The sequence below is a fragment of the Tauraco erythrolophus genome, chromosome 2 (genome assembly GCF_009769465.1).
Source record: "Tauraco erythrolophus isolate bTauEry1 chromosome 2, bTauEry1.pri, whole genome shotgun sequence".
Classification (NCBI taxonomy): domain Eukaryota; kingdom Metazoa; phylum Chordata; class Aves; order Musophagiformes; family Musophagidae; genus Tauraco; species Tauraco erythrolophus.
In genome coordinates this window covers 93861693-93881342 of record NC_141466.1, presented here as the reverse complement: position 1 = coordinate 93881342, position 19650 = coordinate 93861693, and the positions used below count along the sequence as shown (strand labels likewise).

The window sequence follows — 19650 nt, the reverse complement described above, 5'->3', positions numbered from 1 at the left end:
ACCTCCCAAACCCCCACCCAAAAGGCAGGGATTTGCAAAAGACAGGGGTTTCTTAACAACTTTTCCATTTCAGGCACTACTGGATCTCTATTTGCTCGAAAGTGTTGAAGAAAGCGACAAACATGCAATTGTATCCTTTCTAGTTATTTTTATTACCCCTTCAGTATATGCACATAAATGTTCTGAAATGTTTGTCACCTGCATGTTTAGTAACATTTTTGAATTTATGCTTCAAACACAACGTGAGTGAGAACATTTAGTTTAGAATTAAGTTGTAGACAGAAGCATTGTTTTATTTGTTTGTACTGCAAATTTTTTATGGGGGATTTTTTTAATGTTTCGTTGCAAAGTCTTCTGCTGTGAGAAAAGAGGTATACTAAGAAATGCTGAAGATTAACTCCCTTCGTTTTTCTGAAAATTTAGCACTGTTTTTAATTCTTTAAAGCACCCCTACCTGTAGCAAAAGGCTGCTCACTCGAGTGATGCGCTAAAATGTGCTGCTTCAGCGCAAAAGGATTTCTAACGGTGGTTTACCAGTGCCTGATTTTTGTCGAAATCATCGGTTTTCCAGCACAGCCAACAGTGCTTGCTTTTGTTGTTAAAAGTGCAGGCACAGAGAAAAATAAATGGAGAGAAAAGTCACTGGGCAGAAACTTGATATACAGAAATATACAGAACCGATGTGGTGTTTGTCGCCTAAGCAGAGAGGGGAGCCTAGAGAGCAAGGGGTTTAACAGCTGTTGTACCCCAGAGCTGTCTTGCTGTCATATGTCCCTGAAAATAGATGTCAGAGAGAGAAAATGACACTACCAAGAAGAGGTCCACAGACTGGTTTACGTCTAGTTTTACTCATTCAGAGCTCAGTTGTATTGTAAGGGCACCATAATTTATGTTGGTTTATATGCTCGGCAAAGAAGGGGAGAAAAACCAACCGTAGACTTTGTTTGCTTTAATAATTAAGCATTGAATGTTGAAATGTTTTGAAAGTCCAGCTGGTAGCTCCACTGACTAAAGAGGGAGCCTGAGTTTATAACCAAAGTATTTAAATAGCTGAAGTTAACCTTTTTGAATGGCTTACAGAAATCAAAGAGTGTTCCTTGTGGGCTACTTACTCAGAACGCAGTTTTGCGGTTAGGACCTGACTGTCTTCAGGTGACAATGGCTCAAAACGACAAACCTAATACATGAGTGTTTTCTGCTTCCTACCACTGACATGTTCTTCTTTCATTAAGGTTTCCTAAATGTCATGTGATCAATTTGTGGTCCTACAAATTTATTAGCCTTAATTAGATACTTGATGTCAGACAATTTACTTGCTACTAGATATCATGCATTCCCTTCCGAATAAAACAGAAACTTCAATCGACTCCTTCCCAACTGCCTTTGCTATCCCTTGGGGTCTCGTTAAGCTGATTCAAGGTTTTTGGCTTCTAGATCACAATGATTATGAAGTAAGTATGTCGCAGTCTAGTTAGACATCCTTTGCAGTACAAAGCTGTCATCTGTGAAAGGATTTTAAAAACCTGGTGCTTAGCTGTTATCAGCTGATAAAACATGGGAAGCGTTTTTGTGGTACTGCTCAGACGTCTTCAGCAGTGAACTATCATCTGACATTTTGTTTTAATTACTTTGACAGGAAATTGATTAAAACAGAGAAGGCATGAACTTCAATAATGCTTGATATTTGAATTTTCAAAGCCATCTGTTTGGGTTGTTTTCAGCAGACCATCGAGCGCTTTCTCAAAAACATGGGTTTAGGTACTTCCAATGTTAAAACTATGATGATAGCAGCACGATTTGAGACAGAAGACTGCAAAAGTGACTTTTCAGCCTAATTCATGTTCTTTCTGATGCTGGCGGTTGTTCTTTGCCTGTCACGACGTTAATAGAATCTCTCTGTCTGGGAGAATAACTTGCCATTTAGTGATGTATTTATAAAAAGGGATGTTTGTATGCAGAGATTTGTTAACCTAGAAAAGTGTGAATTACTCCTTTTAAAACACACACTTTGTTCTGTGTGACTAACTGAATTTTCCTTCTGCAAGTAGTTAAGGATTTTTATTTGCATGTCCTGTATGGAGTATTTCATTAGTCACCTAAGGTTATTTAGCACACAGTCACCCCTCCTTGAGAAACTTTTGCCTGGTTTTCTTGCATGTGTGTGTGTGTATAGATCTCAATACACCTGACCTCTGACTTCTGCAGAATTCACTGGCCCTGCTCTTTCATCCAGCTGCAATCAGAACTGTGTCATGGCAACATGTGAGAATTATTCAATCCCTCATGTGCCAAGGAGAGCATAGGCGAGCCCTCAGATACGTACAGATGATGAAGCCATCAGCGTCAAGCAGTAGTGAAGTGCGGCTTTTCCTCACCGTCTTGTTGTCCAATAGGTAAAGAAATGTATCCCACCGTTTTGGCATTCGAATATTGTGAAAAGTGGAGAACAAATAATAGGAATCACGAACCCTTAAATTTCCGTTAAACTTTAACTACAGTAATGTTGGGGCATCCTTTTGGTTATGCTGTTAATATTCCTTTACATCTCAAAAAAATGAATTACAGGTGCATGGTGGAGGCCTGGGGTCTGTTGCAGCAACATGCCACTAAGTTAAACATAGAAGAGCTGTTAAAACACCTGTATGAAACCTGTCAAGAGATGGGCCTCATGGAAGACTTACTGAAGCTACCTTTCACAGGCACTGAACAAGTAAGTGCAGACAAGAAAAAAAAGCCTTAATCATCTCTTTGAAAAGAGAAGAGGAAGAATGATAATAGAATTTGGAAATGTTATTTCTCGTAGGAGTGTTTGGAGAAGTTTTTACAGACCAGTGCTGGTGTTCAGAATCATGAATTTCTTTTAGTCCACCATCTGCAGCGTGCCAGCTATATCCCAGCACTGCGGTTGAATCAGTCCATGAAGGTTAATCTTACGGTAAGTGTGAGAATTCTGTAAGTGTGCAGATTTCTGTTAGGTGTCACTAACTGGTTTTGATAGTACTCAATAAAAATGCTGCTTTGTTTTTTATATCCTTCTTTGAAATACTAGGAATAAGTTTCTACGCCTTAAGGTACAGCTGAACCTAAAAGTTGAACAAAACATTTCACTACTGCAAAGCTACTTGGTGAAGTTGTGAATTCAAGGATAGAGACCGTAGTTGACTCCACTTAAAATAGTTGGTTTGCATCTGAGGAAGAACTATGGATCTTTTCTCCCAGCCAAGCTTATCATTCAGTTATTCAGATAGGCACGTTGTGTATAGTTTAGGTTACTGAAAGTTGTCTGTGTCACTTCTTTCTGTGGAATGAAGAGTAGGTTGTACGTCATCTCTTGTGTCTTGCACACGGCTTGCTTTATGTGGATGCCAATCCACAGGTAAAATTTGAGTGGTGTGAGAGATTTTTTTATTTCCTCGGGCTACAGCACGAGCTCTGCAATTGCACAGCTTCGGTTTTAGGCTTTTATGACAGAAACTCTTACTGAACATCTGTTTCTCAAAACAGGCAGCTTAAATTTTGTGTTGTGTGAACTTCTGTTACGGATCTGTGACGCATTTGGTGTTTTCTGGAACTAGAGTTTTCCAGTGACTCAAACTTACAAGACGGTCTTGCAGGTTTTAGGTCCTGCATTGGAAAACCTTCATCCAGCCAGAAGGTGTGTGTAGGTAGCTTTGCCTTACTCATTTTAATGTTCACATCATTTTACCCAAGATACCTTGCAGTTGCCTTGTCTAGTCAGTCATCTCGGACATTGAAGTTCCAGAAAAAACAAGGGAAAGCCTGCTAATTCGTAAGCCATTTGAGAATCGCAGGTGATAAGGAGTATCTCAGAGTAAGGTTCTGCAGAGTGCCAGAATTGTTTTGACGTCAAGTTGTAGGTTCTGTTGTTACTCTAGTCTGCCTTCCACTTTGCTAAATATACTGGGTGAAACTGGGGTGTGCTGGTGGGTGGAAGTTGCTGCTGTTGCGTGCAGTGGATGTTTTACTGTGTCTGTAGAGGACATTTATTCACTAACTAGAAAGAGCTCAGATGGATAGTTCTGAGCCATGAACTTCTTGTCGTGAGTTAACTGTTTGCTTTACGCTTTTCCTTCATCAGAACGATCGTGATCCTCTGTTGAGAGAGAGAGCAGTTGCCAGAAATTCTATATTAGACCAATATGGCAAGATCCTTCCCAGAATTCAAAGGAAGTTGGCTGTAGAGAGAGCCAAGCCTTACCATTTGCCTTCCTCGGTCTCAAGAGAAGGTAATTTTTAGGGGGGGAAATAAAACGGGCAGCTCACCATCACTTGCATTACACCAGGCTGAAGTTTTTTCCCTTTTGCTTTATAGTTGCAAGACCAAAGCCATTATCAACAGTGGTGAAACAAGCTAAGGCAGGAACTGTGCATACAAGAGCGACTTTCATCAGTGCTGTGTTGTCCAAAGTTGGAGAAGTACAGCTAGGAAATGAGCAGAGAACCGATTCCTCACAACACAATAGGTAATCAGCCTTTTAGCAAAGCCTCGTCTTGAGCGACATGTTTGGAGAGAGAGAGAAAATTCCCTTGGAATTGCAGTAGTGTTTTGGAGGAAAGGTGTGCCTGAATAAAGCTTTGTTTGGCTTTTTGCACATACAGAATGTAACATTTCAGAATCTATACATTGTAAGTAATATTTGGAGAGAGAGTTTTTCAGCTGTGATCATCTTATTTATGCAAATATATATATACACACACCTTATGGTAAATGTGTTTAGAGAATGTAAGATGGCTGAAACGAAAACTATGATTGCCATGAAACTGTTGGTGTACAGATTTTGATCGACTCGATTGTGTGATAAAATAGTAATATTTTCCTCCTTCCTGCCTAGTGTCTGCCTCGTTTCTGCCTCCTTTTACTTAAAGATTAGGCAGAATTCCAAAGAGTGGAAACGAGGCTAGTATGTGCCTGATGATTTTTCTGCAGGCGGTACGGTCAAATAAAGTTGAATTTGTGTATGTTTGGACTTCCGGGGAATGAAAGTCAGTTCCATTTTCCTTTAAATTCTAGTCCTGGAGCAGCAGAGCAACCAGTGATAACACATCCTCTCCCTGATGCCGAGTTGCCCGAGGCATTTGTTGGGACACCAGTTACAAAGTTTTTACGGAAGTGTTCCAGGTATAGTAGATCTACAGAATTCACATTTCAAAAAGCTGTTGCTTCTCATATGTGCGTGTGTCTATACTTTCTGAGTTTGCAAAGTGTTCTGTTTGCATTTAGTTTTGTATCTGTTAAAGAAAAGGTCAAGTTAGGTACAGAACTCTGTGAAGAATTTGAGGTGGTCCCAGCATTGACCTGTAGATGAATTTTCTTCTGACATGGGAATTACATCACTTGTGCAACTGAAAGCTGGGTTATTCTGGCCTCAGGGGCAGTGATTTAGGAAATGAAGTAGGAAAAGTAAAGAAATAAGTAACAAAAAGAAAATGCCTGTAACTTGTTCACGGTCCTGATACATCACCCCAACAGGGAGGGTTCCCCCGTATTTCTCCTTCATTGAATGTTTTTGTTACGTGTCATCTCAGATGTCTTGAACACAGCGTGATGGTTTTTGTTTATATAAGTATGTTCACATTTTAAATTGTCTCTTAACAGATCACTGGATTTGGTGGTTCGTCCTGTTCCTTCATGCTCTGCAGCACAGGGTGGTAGCTGGCACTCACCAAGCAGAGCTTCTGCTTCGTTCGCGGCATCCAGCCCTTTCAAATCAAATACACACAGCTCCCTCTCTGAAAAGAATTTTCCAGGAGCATCAGAGCTGAATTTACTACAGACTCCTGTTGTGGTTAAGGTTTGTCTTTTAAAACCACAGTAAGAACCAACCACGCCAAAAGCCTGTAAAGTTTTTTTGAATGAAACCACCGAAGTATTTAACACAAACACTGTTGGATTCCAATTGTGAAAGGTTTCCCGTACGCACGTGGTTATTGGCTATACAGCCCTTCTGGATGCAGGATGTTGGGAACAGTCTTGCAGAGGGAGAGTTTAGTTCTGATTGCAGTATGCACGTTGTCCCACAGCTTTGTGAAATGCACTCGTTTTTATGGCACGGCACAAGGGAAGTTAAGAGTGGACTTTTCAATAGGCTTAGATACTTAAAGGTGCCATTTGTAGCTTAACCCTCTCGTTAGTTAAGTGCTCAGTAGCTCTGTGTAGTCTGACTTGCATACCTACCAGCCAGAACGTGTCTGCTTTAGTCTAACCTTTTTCTTCGTGTTCAATCTGCTCCGTATCATTAAGCGAGTTTCGCTGTCCTGCTCTTAAACCCGCTCAATACCGTAAAATCTGTTTTGAGCTGAGGTGAGAAGACCTGAACGCTTCTAGATGAAGGAGTGCAGGCGTTTTTACAGCAGTGTCACTTAATTTAGTCCAGTGCGTGGCTTGATCAGGCAGTGAAAAAACAAGCTACGGCCGTTGCTTCGCTGACTGCCATTTCTCGTGGCAGTGTTTTCCGTCCCTGTATCTGGGGTTCCGTTTGAAGTTGTATGCCTTTTAGAGGAGCAGCGTAGAAATTGCAGAACTTGCTGGGATGAGAGCTAGCATCGCAGGCAACAAGTTGCCATATCCTTGTTTCTTCATGAAATTAGTTTCAGAAATAACATTTTGTGTTGATATTAAAAAAAAAAGAAGGCCAAAAGAAACATAAAAAGCATGTTTTGTTTTTTATCGTTAAGGTTTTGGTGCCCTCTCTGGTGGTACAACCGCAGTTTGTAATTTCAACTCACACTTTTCCTAAGTTAAGTCTTGTGTTTAGAAGATTTAACTGGTTTTAAATTAAATATTTTTATTTCTTTTCATAGAGAGCTAAAGTTTTGGCCACATCTGTTTCTGGTTTTCCTGGGTTTACTCCTCAGTCTATTCTCAGATCCAGCCTTCGCACTACACCCCTAGCAAGTCCCTCTGCATCTCCAGGACGGTCAGTTACTCCTCCTCTTCGAGCAAAGGAACCTAGAATATCTTTCAGGGAAGAGAACTCGAATGCAAAATGCACTGTTGAGGTAAGCTGGGCTGCAGTATTTGGTTTTTATGGTTAAAGGCATTATAGACTGTGATTTGATTTAGCCTTTTTTTCAAAGGCTGCCCAAACGCTTTAGACGGAGAACTGGAATTGCAAATCAGAATGTCAGACTTGAATTTGGTCGGAAAAGGTTATGTTAGACCTGCCTTAACATCACGTGCCTGCAGGAACACATTCATAATAAATGCCAGTGACCTTGCTGGTTTTTGTTGTTTGGAGCTATGATGGTTCCAATCTGGTAGTTCAGCTTCCTGCTCTACCTTTTCATATGGTGACATGGCAGGAAAGTAAGGAATATAGATGGAGCTGGTTGTTTGGATTTGTTAAGCTTTGTGAATGAAATGTCTTGAAAGCAACAGAAGTCATGAGCTGCATTTACTTTTGGTCTCTCCTTTTGCAAGGCTGGGTTTACTTGACTTATGGTAAAAATCGACTCCTGATGAGGAGAGCTCTTCTGTTGTCTGTTCTCTAGCCCTCAAGTTCCCCGTTTTGCCTCTTGCCTTGCACCAGTGCGATAGCATTCGTGTAGTTTTCAAATGAAGTTGGTCTCTTTGGAAGTTGCCCCCTTCTACTGTCCTTTTGTTTGGTCAGGTGGAGTCCCTGATTCTGCTCATCATGTGGTTGCCGAAGTGGAGGTGGAACAGGGGCGTGTGCCAGTATCCACATGTATGAGCTTTCCGTCCGTGTACTAGGAAATTGTCATCATCTGTTTTTCACGTGCCTTCTATTGCCTCTTATAAAGAGCTACTTGATTGTAGCAAGAGGCTCTCACTCCTCTAGGAAGTTCTTTACTCATAACGCAGTGGGGCCAGAGTAATTTACTTGGTCCCTGCTACAGGTGTAGTGAACACGCAGATACTTTAGTAGTGCATACAAGTTGAAAAGGAAGCATTAAAAAAAAAGAGTGAACAGTAGTGAACGGAATGAACAGCCATGAGATGGCATTATAAGCAAGCACTTACAAGACTCACTGCATCTTAGTTCTCCAAGGTCCTGGCAACTGAATAAACAGTCAAAACCGTGATTAATGTTTTTGTTCAGCTTTAAACCTAAGTAGTGCTGAAGTGAGAATTAATTTTGTGGCGCCTTTCTTAAGGTGACACTTGTAAAACTTGCAAATACCAGTATATGTTTGTTGTTTTTTTTTTCTCTTCTTGTTTTGACAAAGCATATCTATGTTATTGATGGTAAGTTTTGTTGTTGTCTCTTTTAAGATGAAAAAGGTCACAGAAGATGATGGCGCACTACCTGGAGCTTCATCTGAGCATCGTCAGGGAGTGGTCTTGGATGTTTTGTCTGAAAGTAGAGCTAAACCAACGCTGTGTGCTCTGAGCAATCCTGAGGATGATTGTGCTGGAAAGGAAGAGTCTTCAGAAGGCATATCTGGGGATGGTTTGGAGAAAATGGATGTCAGCAAAGAAAGTAGCAATCTCTCTGCCAGGTCAGACCAAACTACTTTGGAGTATCATGATGCAAAATCACCTGGCGATTTCGAAGACGATGTCATCTTTATAGCTGCTAAACCAGCGAATTCTTCTACTGAAGAAACTGCAGATTTTCAAGAATTGGAGAAGGCAGAAGACAGTGAAATGGTTGAAGAGAGACCTTTCCAGGTGGAACAGCCAGATTCATCAGAACTAAGGAAAGAAACTGGTGTGTTTCCTCCTATGATAACCTGATTTTTTTAAATGTCATCAGAATGTTCTGTTACTGATGAGTGCAGATGTTGACGATAAGCTTTCACAAGTGTCCTAGGCATGTCCTTTCCCTGGGCTTTTAGAAGGGTCGCTCCACTGTGTTTTGAGGGTTTTTTGGGTATCCTGGGCACTATGAACGTATTCGGGTTTTGGCTGGCATTTCTTGTGTGTAATTGCAGCTGAGAGGCAGCAGTGATTTGTGGGAGTTTTGAGAGGGATACAAGTTGAAAACTTTGGCTTCTGGTTATGTTTTAGCAGTACTTCTGTAGGCTGCAGGTTTTTTACAGCAAGTTTAGTCTGTGGCATGCTTTAACTAGATAGGACTTTTTTCCTTTTTTCCTTTTTTTTTTTTTTAAACACCTGATTAGTACTCAGTTAGATAGTTTTCTTCTGGAAGTGAGTCTGCTTATGTATCTGCTTCTCATTACAGCTATGCTGGCTCAACAGCTTATGCCGCCTTTTCTAAACCTGTTTCTGTTGGTCTTTGGGAGTTTGGCTCAGTTCAACTCATTCAAGCCAGTGCAGCTGCTGAGGATGTGTTCATATGAGCAGGTGTGCTGGCAGATTAGAAGAGATGTAGCTCACTAGCTGGTGAGCAGGGAGGAAGAGCTGGGAATGAAAGTAGGGCAGGACCGGGGAGAAGATGTGGAAACACAGCTACAGTCAGTATTTGACAAGCAGAGCTCAGCCCCTTCAACTCTATTAAAAAAGTTTGCTGTTCCTGGGACGTGTAAGTGTCTGAGTTCCGTGTCCGAGTCTTGAAACAATTTTTAGCCGTGCGTGTGTACTCCAGGATGGGCGCCTCATAGGCATCCTGATTCAGCGTTAACTCCGAGCTGATTCTGGAGGATCCTGGGGAGTGATTGTTGCTATGGAAGTTCCCCAGCTCTTTTTCTTTTTAAATATCAGGGTGCTCAGGTGGGGGCTCCATGTACTTGGGAAAAGAGATTCTCCAGATCTGTGTGTTTCTAGGAAGATAGGTCAAAACATTTGCCTGTCCTATTTTAGCTCTCCTGTATTTGGACAAGAAATCAAAGGTGCTTTTCATCAAAAGGAAGTATAAGGGACTAATCAGTCATGGATAACCTTATAAAGAAACTTTGTCCTTGCTGGACTATGGTCCAAACAGTTCTGTACAATTCCGGTACTCTGGAAGCATTAGAGAGCAGTCGGTGTAGCTCTTGTTTGGCCTGAGCTAGCAAAGTTATCCCAGCCCTGCATCCTGTCTGCCAAGGTAATTGCTGGACCTGGAGGAAGCAGAGAGTAGAAACAAAGAAGAAAAGGAGGACGTTTCTAAAATGGAACCTGTTGAGATGAGAACAGATTAGCAAGGAGTTGGGTTTCAACACCACCAGTCAAGCACTAGAGAAGAGAGCAAGAAATGACCTTAGATACGTTCTGGTAGAAGAGAGGAAATAGTGTCCAGATAGGCAAGAGGCATTGCTGGAATGAGATAAATATCCAAAGAGGAATAAGAAAGCTTACTTCCCGATTGTAAGGAGGGATGTCTGCTGAAGTTTTGATGTATTAGGTCAGGAACATGTCAAGCTTAGTTTGTAAACGGAATATCAATGGCCGTTTTGTTTTCTTGACTGAAATAATGCATCAGACTCCTTGTTTTACTAGAAAGATGAATTCAGACCTCCTGTGCATTTGAAGTCTTGGTAGTACTGTTTTGTTAGATCACTCTCCGAGATGAAATGCATAAAGGCTCACTTGAAAATCATGAGTTTTTTAAAAGAAATGATGTTATGTACAACAAGGAGGTCATCCATCTGTCTATTTTTATAGGATTTGTGGAAGAAGCAAATGCCGAATGTCTTACCCTTCCTGAGGATAGTAAATTGGTGTTTAAAGCTTCTGAGGCTGCAACTTCTAGGGCTGCAAGCGAAGGGTAAGTTGATAAAATAGGTACATCTTTGGATTCATTGCGGCAAATGAGTCACGAACGGAATGTAGATATGTTGGTCAAGGAATTTCTGATTTTTCTTAATTTTTTCTGTTTTGAAATGTGAAGATTTTACAGTAAGAAAGTAATTTGTGAAACTCTTCAAGGTTTGTTTTGAAGCTTTATGACGAATGTCTCTTTTTCTCCTTGTGAAGTGAAACAAACCACCAGGAGTCCAAAATGTCCTCTTCGTCAGAAGAAAAAGCCATACCAGCGGTGACAAATCCGCAGCTTTCTGAATCCCCGGAGGCAGACGTTGAATGTAGGTACAGTGTGTTGGAGATGTTACGTGAGTTAAGGTAGCTGAACTCCTGAAGTAAGATGTGCAGCTGGCCCTGGCACTACAGGTGTCTCAGACTGAAGGAACACGAACATGTTACTGCTAACTTTCATTGAACTGTAGAGAGAACACCTTCCTCAGGGAAAGTCTGTGTAGAAGATGCGTAGTGGGTGTTCCTGTTCTTGATAAAGACACTGAGAAAACTGATAGCCTTTAAAATGTTAGAAGGGGAGAGCAGTATTTCTTGCAATGTTGTACACCCCTGCTAACTGGTGTGCCACGGGATCTGCTGCTTGAGTTAGTAGTGTTTAAGACGGTGCATCCTCAGGATTCAGGCTGTGAAGAATAACTAGCTCTGAGGGTGCCTTTCCGGCCACCCTTTCCTCAGTTGTTCTTCTGCTCTATGGACTTGCCAGCTGATTTTCCTCTTCCTTGTTTTTGTGGGTTTGGTTTTTCTTTTTCTTTTGATGATTATTATTATTACTACTACTACTATTGTTGTTGGTTTGTTTTGTATTGTGGGGCTGCCTCCTTTGCCAGATAGGTGGTTTTGGCTTCTAGTTTTTGGAGAAACCCCAAGATATGTGGCAAGATGGAGAACTGTATTGTTGGCTCCTGTTCCCTCTGTTCCTTCCTGTTGCTGAAGCCTGTGCTATTTATATAGCAGTTAAGCTAAAATTCTGTAAATCTCTTCCAGCTGTGCTAAGTATCACTGAGAGTGAGGACGTGGTCAACACTCATTCAGAAAATCGCCTTGAGGACAAGTGTGTGGATTTACCTAAAGAACATAACCTAGAAGCAGCTGAAGTTGAAGATGTTCCTTTTCCACAGGAAGAAAGAACTGTTTCTAACAATCTTCCTGAAACTGAGGAGATTAATGTAAGTAAATTGTTTTCCAGTTTTCTACAAAATAGAAAACACTTGGCAAAGTGGGACAGTCCTGTCTTATTGACAATTTGAAGGCACACAAAAATGTCTCTGTTTCAAGATATTTCCAGCTACTTAAAACTCTTTTGGTAAAACTACACTTTTTAACATCTAAGCCTTGTAAACTACACATTTGAAAAGGTTCTTCACATGAACCAAAAAAGAGAACTAGAGATTCTCCAGTTGTCCCAGGTTTTCCCCCTGTTGTTCTCCGGGGCTAAAGAGTTATTTGGATTCATTGTGGATATTCTCTAAGTACCATAGAGAGTATACTGGCTGTTTCCTGTAGGATTATACTCACGGGAATTACTCCTAGTTAGAGTGAAATACAAACAGAAAGGTAGGAAGTAACAGAAAATGCTTTTCAGGGTTCCAGATTGGAGATGGAGTTAAATAGGCAGTCACTCATTTAGCTCATCTCAGCTGTGGGATTCAGGACAACGCCGTAGAGAAGGTGATTATAGACTTGGGAATGTATCAGTCACTCAGGAGAGGGAATTGAAAATTTGTGATGGGAAGAAGGGAGCAGGTACAGGAGCCTGGCTGCAGAAGCTTTGAGACTTTCATGCAGCAGGACAGCGGAGGTTCTTCCGCTTTCGTTAAAACTGGTTCTTACTGATACCCGTGTGATATGCTGATTCCCAACATAAAAGTTTGAGCGTCATCTCCTGTGGATCTGGAAGGAAAGAAGAATCGCTCGGTACAGGGAACTTCAAAACAGGAGGTGGAGATATTCAGAATATATGTGTTGGCTCATGCAGTCCAAGTGATTCCTTCAAGTGCAGCGTTGAGTTGTCAGGTGTGATAGCTGGCCAATTGGAGAAAGTGCTGCAGTCACGACTATCTTGACTGCAGCTTTAAGCTTTGGGACATGATTGTATTTTACCCGGTTAGATGCAGAGTCGGTCGCTCTGTGTGGCTCTGTAGTCAGCCCCACAAGTACTGCAAGGTCATGATTACTGCCAGTTGTGTCCACAGCGTGGACCGTGCCGCCGCTCACTTTGTTCACGGGTGGTGGCAAACAGTTAGTCGTGAAGAGAAATATCAGAAACAGAGCATGGGATCGCGTACAGTGAATACTCTGTTCTCTGTCCTTAAACACGTAAACTTTGCTCTGTAGTCGAGAGTACGTGGTGTGTTTCTAACTTTACATTCAGTGGTGATCTGACAGGAGAAGCAGCCTTTCGCTGTCCTCGGTTTCATCTAGCTCCGTTTGAAGTTAAGTGATCCTGCATTAACAGATTTTTTTCACTCCAGGTTCTTGAAGATGGTGCAGTTCAGGCACAAAGCTCAGAAGAAGCACCTGAGACATGGCCATGTAGTGAACTACGTCCATCAGGCAATCTCGAGTACAGCTGCAATACTCTAGAGCCACAGTTTGAGTGGGATTTTCCTGATAATAAAGATGGTGAATGTGATGCAGCTGAGGCAGATGGAGAGCTTTTTCTCTCTCAGAGTAATTTTACTTTAGTGTTGGAGGGAGAAGAAGGTGAAGCAGAGATGGGAGACTCTACCTCAGTGGATGCTTCTAAACCAGCTGGTACAACAGCAGAGGAAAAACTGGTGAACAATTTAGGAAATACTGAAAACCAAGAGCATGGGACAAACTCAGTGTCTACTGTGACTAGTGATCAAGAATCTCAAAATATTGCAGAGTCGCTCCCATATGTGCCTGAACCCATTAAGGTAGCTATTGCTGAGAACCTACTGGATGTCATCAAAGACACAAGAAGTAAGGAATTTACATCTGAAGTTGTAGAACAATCTATTCATGAAAGCATGAGTAAAAAGGGAACTGGATTCCACAAGGCAAAAGCTCCCTTAACAACGGTGCCAGAAGGAGGGAAAGATGAAACCAGCCTGGATCAAGTTGAGTATGTCAGCACTCCTAGAACACGCACGAGGCGACATCTGAGTAAAGGTCTCGGTATTCCATTGGCAGGCGGTGAGCAACTAGTGAAGCCAGACAAACCGGTTCTGTTTGGAATGTCTCCTAGGAGAAGTACCAGGCGAACAAAAGAAGTATCTGAGACTTCTAGTCTTCAAAGAGAAGAAAATGCTCAAGAGGAGCAAATACCTGTGATCCCTGTTACTCCTAGGAGAGGTAGGAAGCCTAAAGTGATGAATTCAGAAAAAGTAGAAAAGAGCCATTCTGATGGACAAACATTGTCCGTGCGACCGCAGTCCATAGCCGTTACTCCAAGAAGAGGATTAAGGAGAGCAAAGGAAGCTGCATCTGAACCCTTGGCAGAGGCTAATGGGGAAACGTCTCTTGCTGAAGGTAGCGTTATTGCTTCTGCTACTTCCAAAAGGACTAGAGGAGCTCAAGAAACTGGCCAGACTGACACTGATCGTAAGAGAAAAGCAGCAGTCAGTCCCAGCAGAAGTGCCCGGAAACTGAAAGGCGTTAATTTACAATTTACTGAAAATATTGTCAAGGATCAAGAGACGCAGTCTAGTGACCAACCTGTGCCAGCTAAAAGAGGCAGAAGAAGAAAGATGAGTTCATCAGAAGTTTCTGAAGATTCTGAACTTGATCTGTCTAAGTCATCGCTTCCTCAAACAGAATTTAAGCTTCCTGTCACTCCTAGAAGAAGTGCTAGGAAGCGGGCACAGACACAGACAGATTCACTCTTGGCAGACACAGAATCCATTGGTACTCAGGAGGACGTACATCCAGGTGGGAAAGTGGAAATCCTTGGTACTCCTAGGGGAAGACCAAGAAGAGTTCCACATGCTAAACCAGAAAACCTGGATACTCATGAGCAAACACCTGCACAGCCAAATGAGGAATCAACCACAGCCGGGACTACAGTAGGGACAGGGCGTCGGGGCAGAAAGAGACGATTTGTACTGGAGGAGAGCACAGGGGAGGAGGCCTTCCCCCAAGGACCTGGTGGCAGTCCTGCGCTGCTTGAAGACAGAAACCCATCAGGACATGATGAAACATCAAGAACTTTGACAGATCATATTAGAAGAACCAGATCCCACAAAACTGGCATGCATCAGCAACTGTCTGTTGGGGAAAACGAGTCCTTCCTTTTCTCTCCTCCTCTCACAAAGCTGACAAAGAAACTCAAAGGTGGGTGCACTATGTTTATAGGCAAAATAGGGCATATTGCTGTTTCGTAAACCGCAGAAAACAGACTGTGAGGATGGCTTTAAGTGTTGCAAAGAATGGAACCATGCAAAAGAATAAATTTGGGAATAGGCAATTAGTCTTTTTTCTGGACTCCTGCATGACTGGCTGGCTAGTTGTGGTGGAAACAGATGAGAAGGCTGATTTGAGTGGAGTGAAATGAAATTTAAGATGAAATTTTGTCATGAGCTTAATTTCTATCAGTTTCAAAGACTGGAGGGTCTCTATTAATATGTGATTGCCATCCCTTGCCTCCAATGGAGGAACGAAGTAGACACGCTTCCAAATTCGGTTGAGTTTTTAACTAAAAATGGGCTGCATCTTGCAACAAACTATGCAGCTGTTTAATTATGTGATTGTTTCTCGTGGGCATATATTTTGCTAGTGAAGTTATTGCACATAGGGTTCTTCTTATTAGAGTATACATTAAATTTTTTTTTGATGCATGAGGGCTGCTGATGTTTGTGAGCATAATATCTCTGATTGTGTATAGTGCAGATAAAATCACTACACTGGCTTGCTTATTTTTGTTTCACAATTTACTGTAAAAGAACTGATCCCAAGAGGCAGTTATTAGGGAAAAAATACCTCCAGATTGTGTGTTTATAAACCTGTTTGGAACTTGTGTTTCAGGAAGCTGTTGTGCTCTTTATTATCAGTTGGAATTTAACGTCACTGTCCTTCATGTATCATGTATGTGCATGTTAACAATCCATTGTCATTTTAGCTGGAAAAGCAGACCATCCTGTGCAGCTTAAGGATTTGGACCCAGACTTGTCTTCTCAGTTTGTCTTTTCACCCCCTCTTTTGAGGTCAAGGAGAAAAAATGTATCCAGCATTTCCCGAACGGTGAAAGAACCAGTAAGTAAAAACTCTAGTTGTCTCATGTTCTTGATTTTTTGCTCTGTGCCGCTTTTTCAAATGTTACTTTGCAATGCCTTGCCTTTTTCCTTGAAAGTGTATCTAAAAAGAGAGCCTTAAATTAATCAGCTAAACAATTTATATTTTTTTCCTTCATGAAGATCAGCTACAGAGATCAGTTTTGAATCTATGTAAGTCAGTAATTAATAAATATTGCTTTGCCTTTAACAAAAGGCACAGTGGCTTTCTTTAGACTGACTTGTGTTACCTGTTAATTTCAGAATTTGAACTTGTACCATGGTACAGTAATTTGAGATGGAAGGTTTGTTTTTGTGGAGAGAAAACTGTAAAGCTTTTGGAAACAGCTTTGTCAATGACTTCTTCAGGAAAGAAACATTCATTTGTGTTCTATAGCAGTGTAGGAACCTGGGCATGAGTAACGTTTTTGTTGCTGTTAACACAGGTGCTTCCAACTAAAGAGGAGGAAGATATGAAATCCATAGAGTCTGAGGGAAAGCAAAACTGGAAGAGAGGTAGAACTGCAAAATCAAAAATGAAGAAAGCAAGCAAGTATGGAATTGTTTTTGAATGCTTCTTGGCATTCCTTTATTGTGGTAGTGATTCAGCCATTAGCTGCCTAACCTCCTCTTCCTCACTTGGTTATGCGGTTCTGCTCTGATTTTACGAGCCTGCCCAGCTTACTGGTCTAACAGGCACTGTTTTCCCCACTTAACGGTTTAGTTTTCTAATGGAAACAGAAGAGGGAGGGGATAGAAAAGGGCAAGGAGATACCACCCTTTGCAATGATGGTGTGTTCTTACGTTGTCTTATTCCACCTCATGAAACCATGCTCTTATGGTCTGTAGTTCCCCATACAAAGCAGGAGGGGGTCAGACAGTGAGTGAAGAGAACTTGTTTCTGGACAAGTGTTTTCTGGTTCCTTCTGGAAAACTGCTCAAGGACATTGCCTCTTCAAAGCTGGGGGGGGGGGCGGGGCTCTAAAAGCTCATCTGAGCAGTGACTGAGAATGCCTGGGATGGTCTGGTAAGGAATGAAGGCAAAAGGAAGCTTATTTAAGTACCTTTTCTGCCTTGTTCTCTCTACAAAGCAGCCCATCAGTAAGTCTTGGGCATTGTGTTTGTAATTCCATGGGGTTTTTTTTCCTCTACTAAATGCTGTTGGTAGTAAAAAAATCAATTTGATACTCCTCTTTCTTTTCAGAACCGCAAGAAAAGAAGGTTCTTGGTCACCTCCACCAGTGGAAATAAAATTCATCTCTCCTTTTGGAAGTCCGGTGGATGGGACAAAAAGCAAACAGAAAGAAACTGCAGAGGCAGCAGAGAAGACTCTACGAAAGAACAAGAAGAGACTGTCTAATTTTCCAAAGCCAGTTGTGCGCCGGAAGATGCTGTAACGGTTTTCTAAGTTTATAATGTTACACCACTGTTTGTAAAGTCATCAAAATTGTGTGGATTAGTAAAAAAACCTCAAACCATCTAATTTGGAAGAGATAATTTATATAAATTATTGTAAAATTTCATAAACAAATGGTCTTCAATAAGTAACTCCATATGGAGTGTGATTTGTTCAGTCAATGCAGTTTTCTATTTTATATTAAGACTTCGTACATTTATATAATATGTAAATACAGCTTATTTTAGGAATGTTAAATAAAAATGTATAATTCACGATATGCTTACTGTCTGACAGCTTTTTGAGGGAACAGTGGGTTGAATGGCCTGTATTGCTCAGAAATTTTCACGTTGATTTATGAGAGTTGCTGACCCTCGAAAGTGAGGCCAAAAGCTTTTTAAGCTTTTTAAAAGTTTGCTTAGAATTCCTGTAACAGGTATTTAAAAGATACTAGTTTAAATTTTATAAATGATGTTTGACCTTCTGGCACAAATAACTGGGCTCACAATACAGACTGGTAATGCTTTACACTCAGAGTTAAGTTGTACTGTATTGAAGTCAGAATGTAAACAATTGTATTTTAAGGTGTGCAATATTTTTTTTTAATTATTATTTGTCCTAAAATTTGGGAAAGCTGCTCTTTATTTCATAAAACTAGATCTCACCTCCGATGTTTCATTATGTTTTACAATTTGTCGGCCAAAAATTAACTGTGTAGAGGGTGTGATGCTTACAGTAGCATATCAAATTTAAAGAGGGTGTGATGCTTACAGTAGCATATCAAATTTAAAGAGGTATTACCAACAGACTTGGAAATTTGAGCCAAAAATACTTTCCTAAGTTTAGTAGGAAATTTGAGCCAAAAATACTTTCCTAAGTTTAGTAGGAATGCTACTATAATTGAAATAATTATTTTCTGTAGACATATTTTGCAGTATTTGACGCCTGCATGTCACAGCACTGAAGGACGTGATGGTAAAGCTAACCTAATAGTCTGAAGAAGGTACAAAATGTACAGAAATCTTAGTTACAAAACATATTTTTGCATTGTTATTTCATTAATAATCTGGAGTTACGGAGTAAACGTCCCCATAAAGCTTCGATTTGTAAAAATAAATTCAAACCCCTATTCTTTTAAAAGCAGACATTGAAGTACTATTTTGATGTGCAGTCTTTTAGACAATGGCTTATTTTTCTGTATGTTAATTTATATATGGATGCAACTTTGAAGACTACAGAACAGTGGAACCTGACATTAAACTTTTCAATTAAGTAGAAACTACTGCAGTTACTCTAATGAATAATTTATTGGTTAAGTAATAGCTTGTACATACCGGATGAGTGTGTTAATAACAGACTGAGCTTGTCTTCTGGGGCCGTGAGTTTTCTCTCTCTGAACAGAGTGTTCTAGAGAAACCGTTGCATGTGCTTGGATATTCTTCTCCTTAGGAGTATCCATGCTTTGGAGGAAACAAGGAGGCAATAGTAATAACAAGAAAACCGGCATGAGATTTAGTAACTTCCTAAAGGTTTGTAATAGTCCAGTAATTTTTTACTTTAAAGGAGTTTTAATCCAATTATATGTTAAAAGGTTTTCCTCCATTTTTTTTCCCCAGTTACTTAGATTCAGTGCATCGTTCTTGTGCGTCCACTGGTTTCCCCAGGGAGCAGTTTAAAAGAATAGGAGTGTAAACATGATGGGTAACAAGGCACAGGATTTCGGAAAGTTGAAGGAGGTAGATGGAAATGGAAGCAAGAAGATGCACTGGAAGCTTTGCAGTCATTAGCAAGCCCGAAGTCTGAAGTGAAACCAAACCTGTGTGAACTATCACCTTTCCCGGGTCTAACTCCAATAAACCTCGTTTGGCTGTAAAAGCCTAATCAGAAAGTAGTTTCACTCTGCTACTGTTTACGGCAGAAACAGAAGAAAAATTCACTTAAAAGGTCTAATACTACTTGCCTACAGCGAGAAACCCATAAAGAGCACCGAGTTTTAACTCACAAGCATATTAAATCAGGGATTTATCAGGGACTAGTTTTAGAATTTGTTTAATCTCTAAGTTACTACTTACTGCAACCACTGTGGCACCTGCTTCACAGTTAACCCCAGCCTCCTGCCCTGGCCCCATTCCCAGACTCCTAAAGCAGGCTCGCTCTGGATAACAGGCATCTTAGCAGATGGAAGCACTGGTTACTCCTCATGCTGTCTCTTTGTGGTGGTGTTACTTTGAAAGCCTTCGTGCCCCTCGTGAAATAAAAGAGCAGTTGTTGTTTCTGAGAGCTTAAGGAATAGTTTTGTGTTTTTCCTGGGTTATTAACAAGATGGTCTGACTCTGTGCTGCTGT

At 41.0% G+C, this 19650-nt stretch overlaps 1 protein-coding gene across 3 annotated transcripts in view; it reads left to right on the top strand.

Moving 5' to 3' along the window:
- Positions 1-18058, top strand: part of AHCTF1 (AT-hook containing transcription factor 1) — a 41011-nt gene extending 22953 nt beyond the window's left edge. For all 3 annotated transcript variants that reach the window (XM_086631601.1, XM_086631602.1, XM_086631603.1), the window contains exons 20-37: positions 74-130; positions 1305-1451; positions 2206-2393; positions 2566-2710; positions 2804-2935; positions 4100-4247; positions 4334-4484; positions 5033-5140; positions 5618-5813; positions 6823-7020; positions 8255-8693; positions 10529-10631; positions 10841-10947; positions 11663-11844; positions 13150-14974; positions 15759-15892; positions 16356-16462; positions 17114-18058. In XM_086631601.1, coding sequence (XP_086487727.1) covers positions 74-130; positions 1305-1451; positions 2206-2393; positions 2566-2710; positions 2804-2935; positions 4100-4247; positions 4334-4484; positions 5033-5140; positions 5618-5813; positions 6823-7020; positions 8255-8693; positions 10529-10631; positions 10841-10947; positions 11663-11844; positions 13150-14974; positions 15759-15892; positions 16356-16462; positions 17114-17306 — 4560 coding nt within the window. In that variant the 3' untranslated portion in view covers positions 17307-18058. The remainder of the gene's footprint in view (positions 1-73; positions 131-1304; positions 1452-2205; positions 2394-2565; positions 2711-2803; positions 2936-4099; positions 4248-4333; positions 4485-5032; positions 5141-5617; positions 5814-6822; positions 7021-8254; positions 8694-10528; positions 10632-10840; positions 10948-11662; positions 11845-13149; positions 14975-15758; positions 15893-16355; positions 16463-17113) is intronic.
- Positions 18059-19650: the final 1592 nt, after the last annotated feature.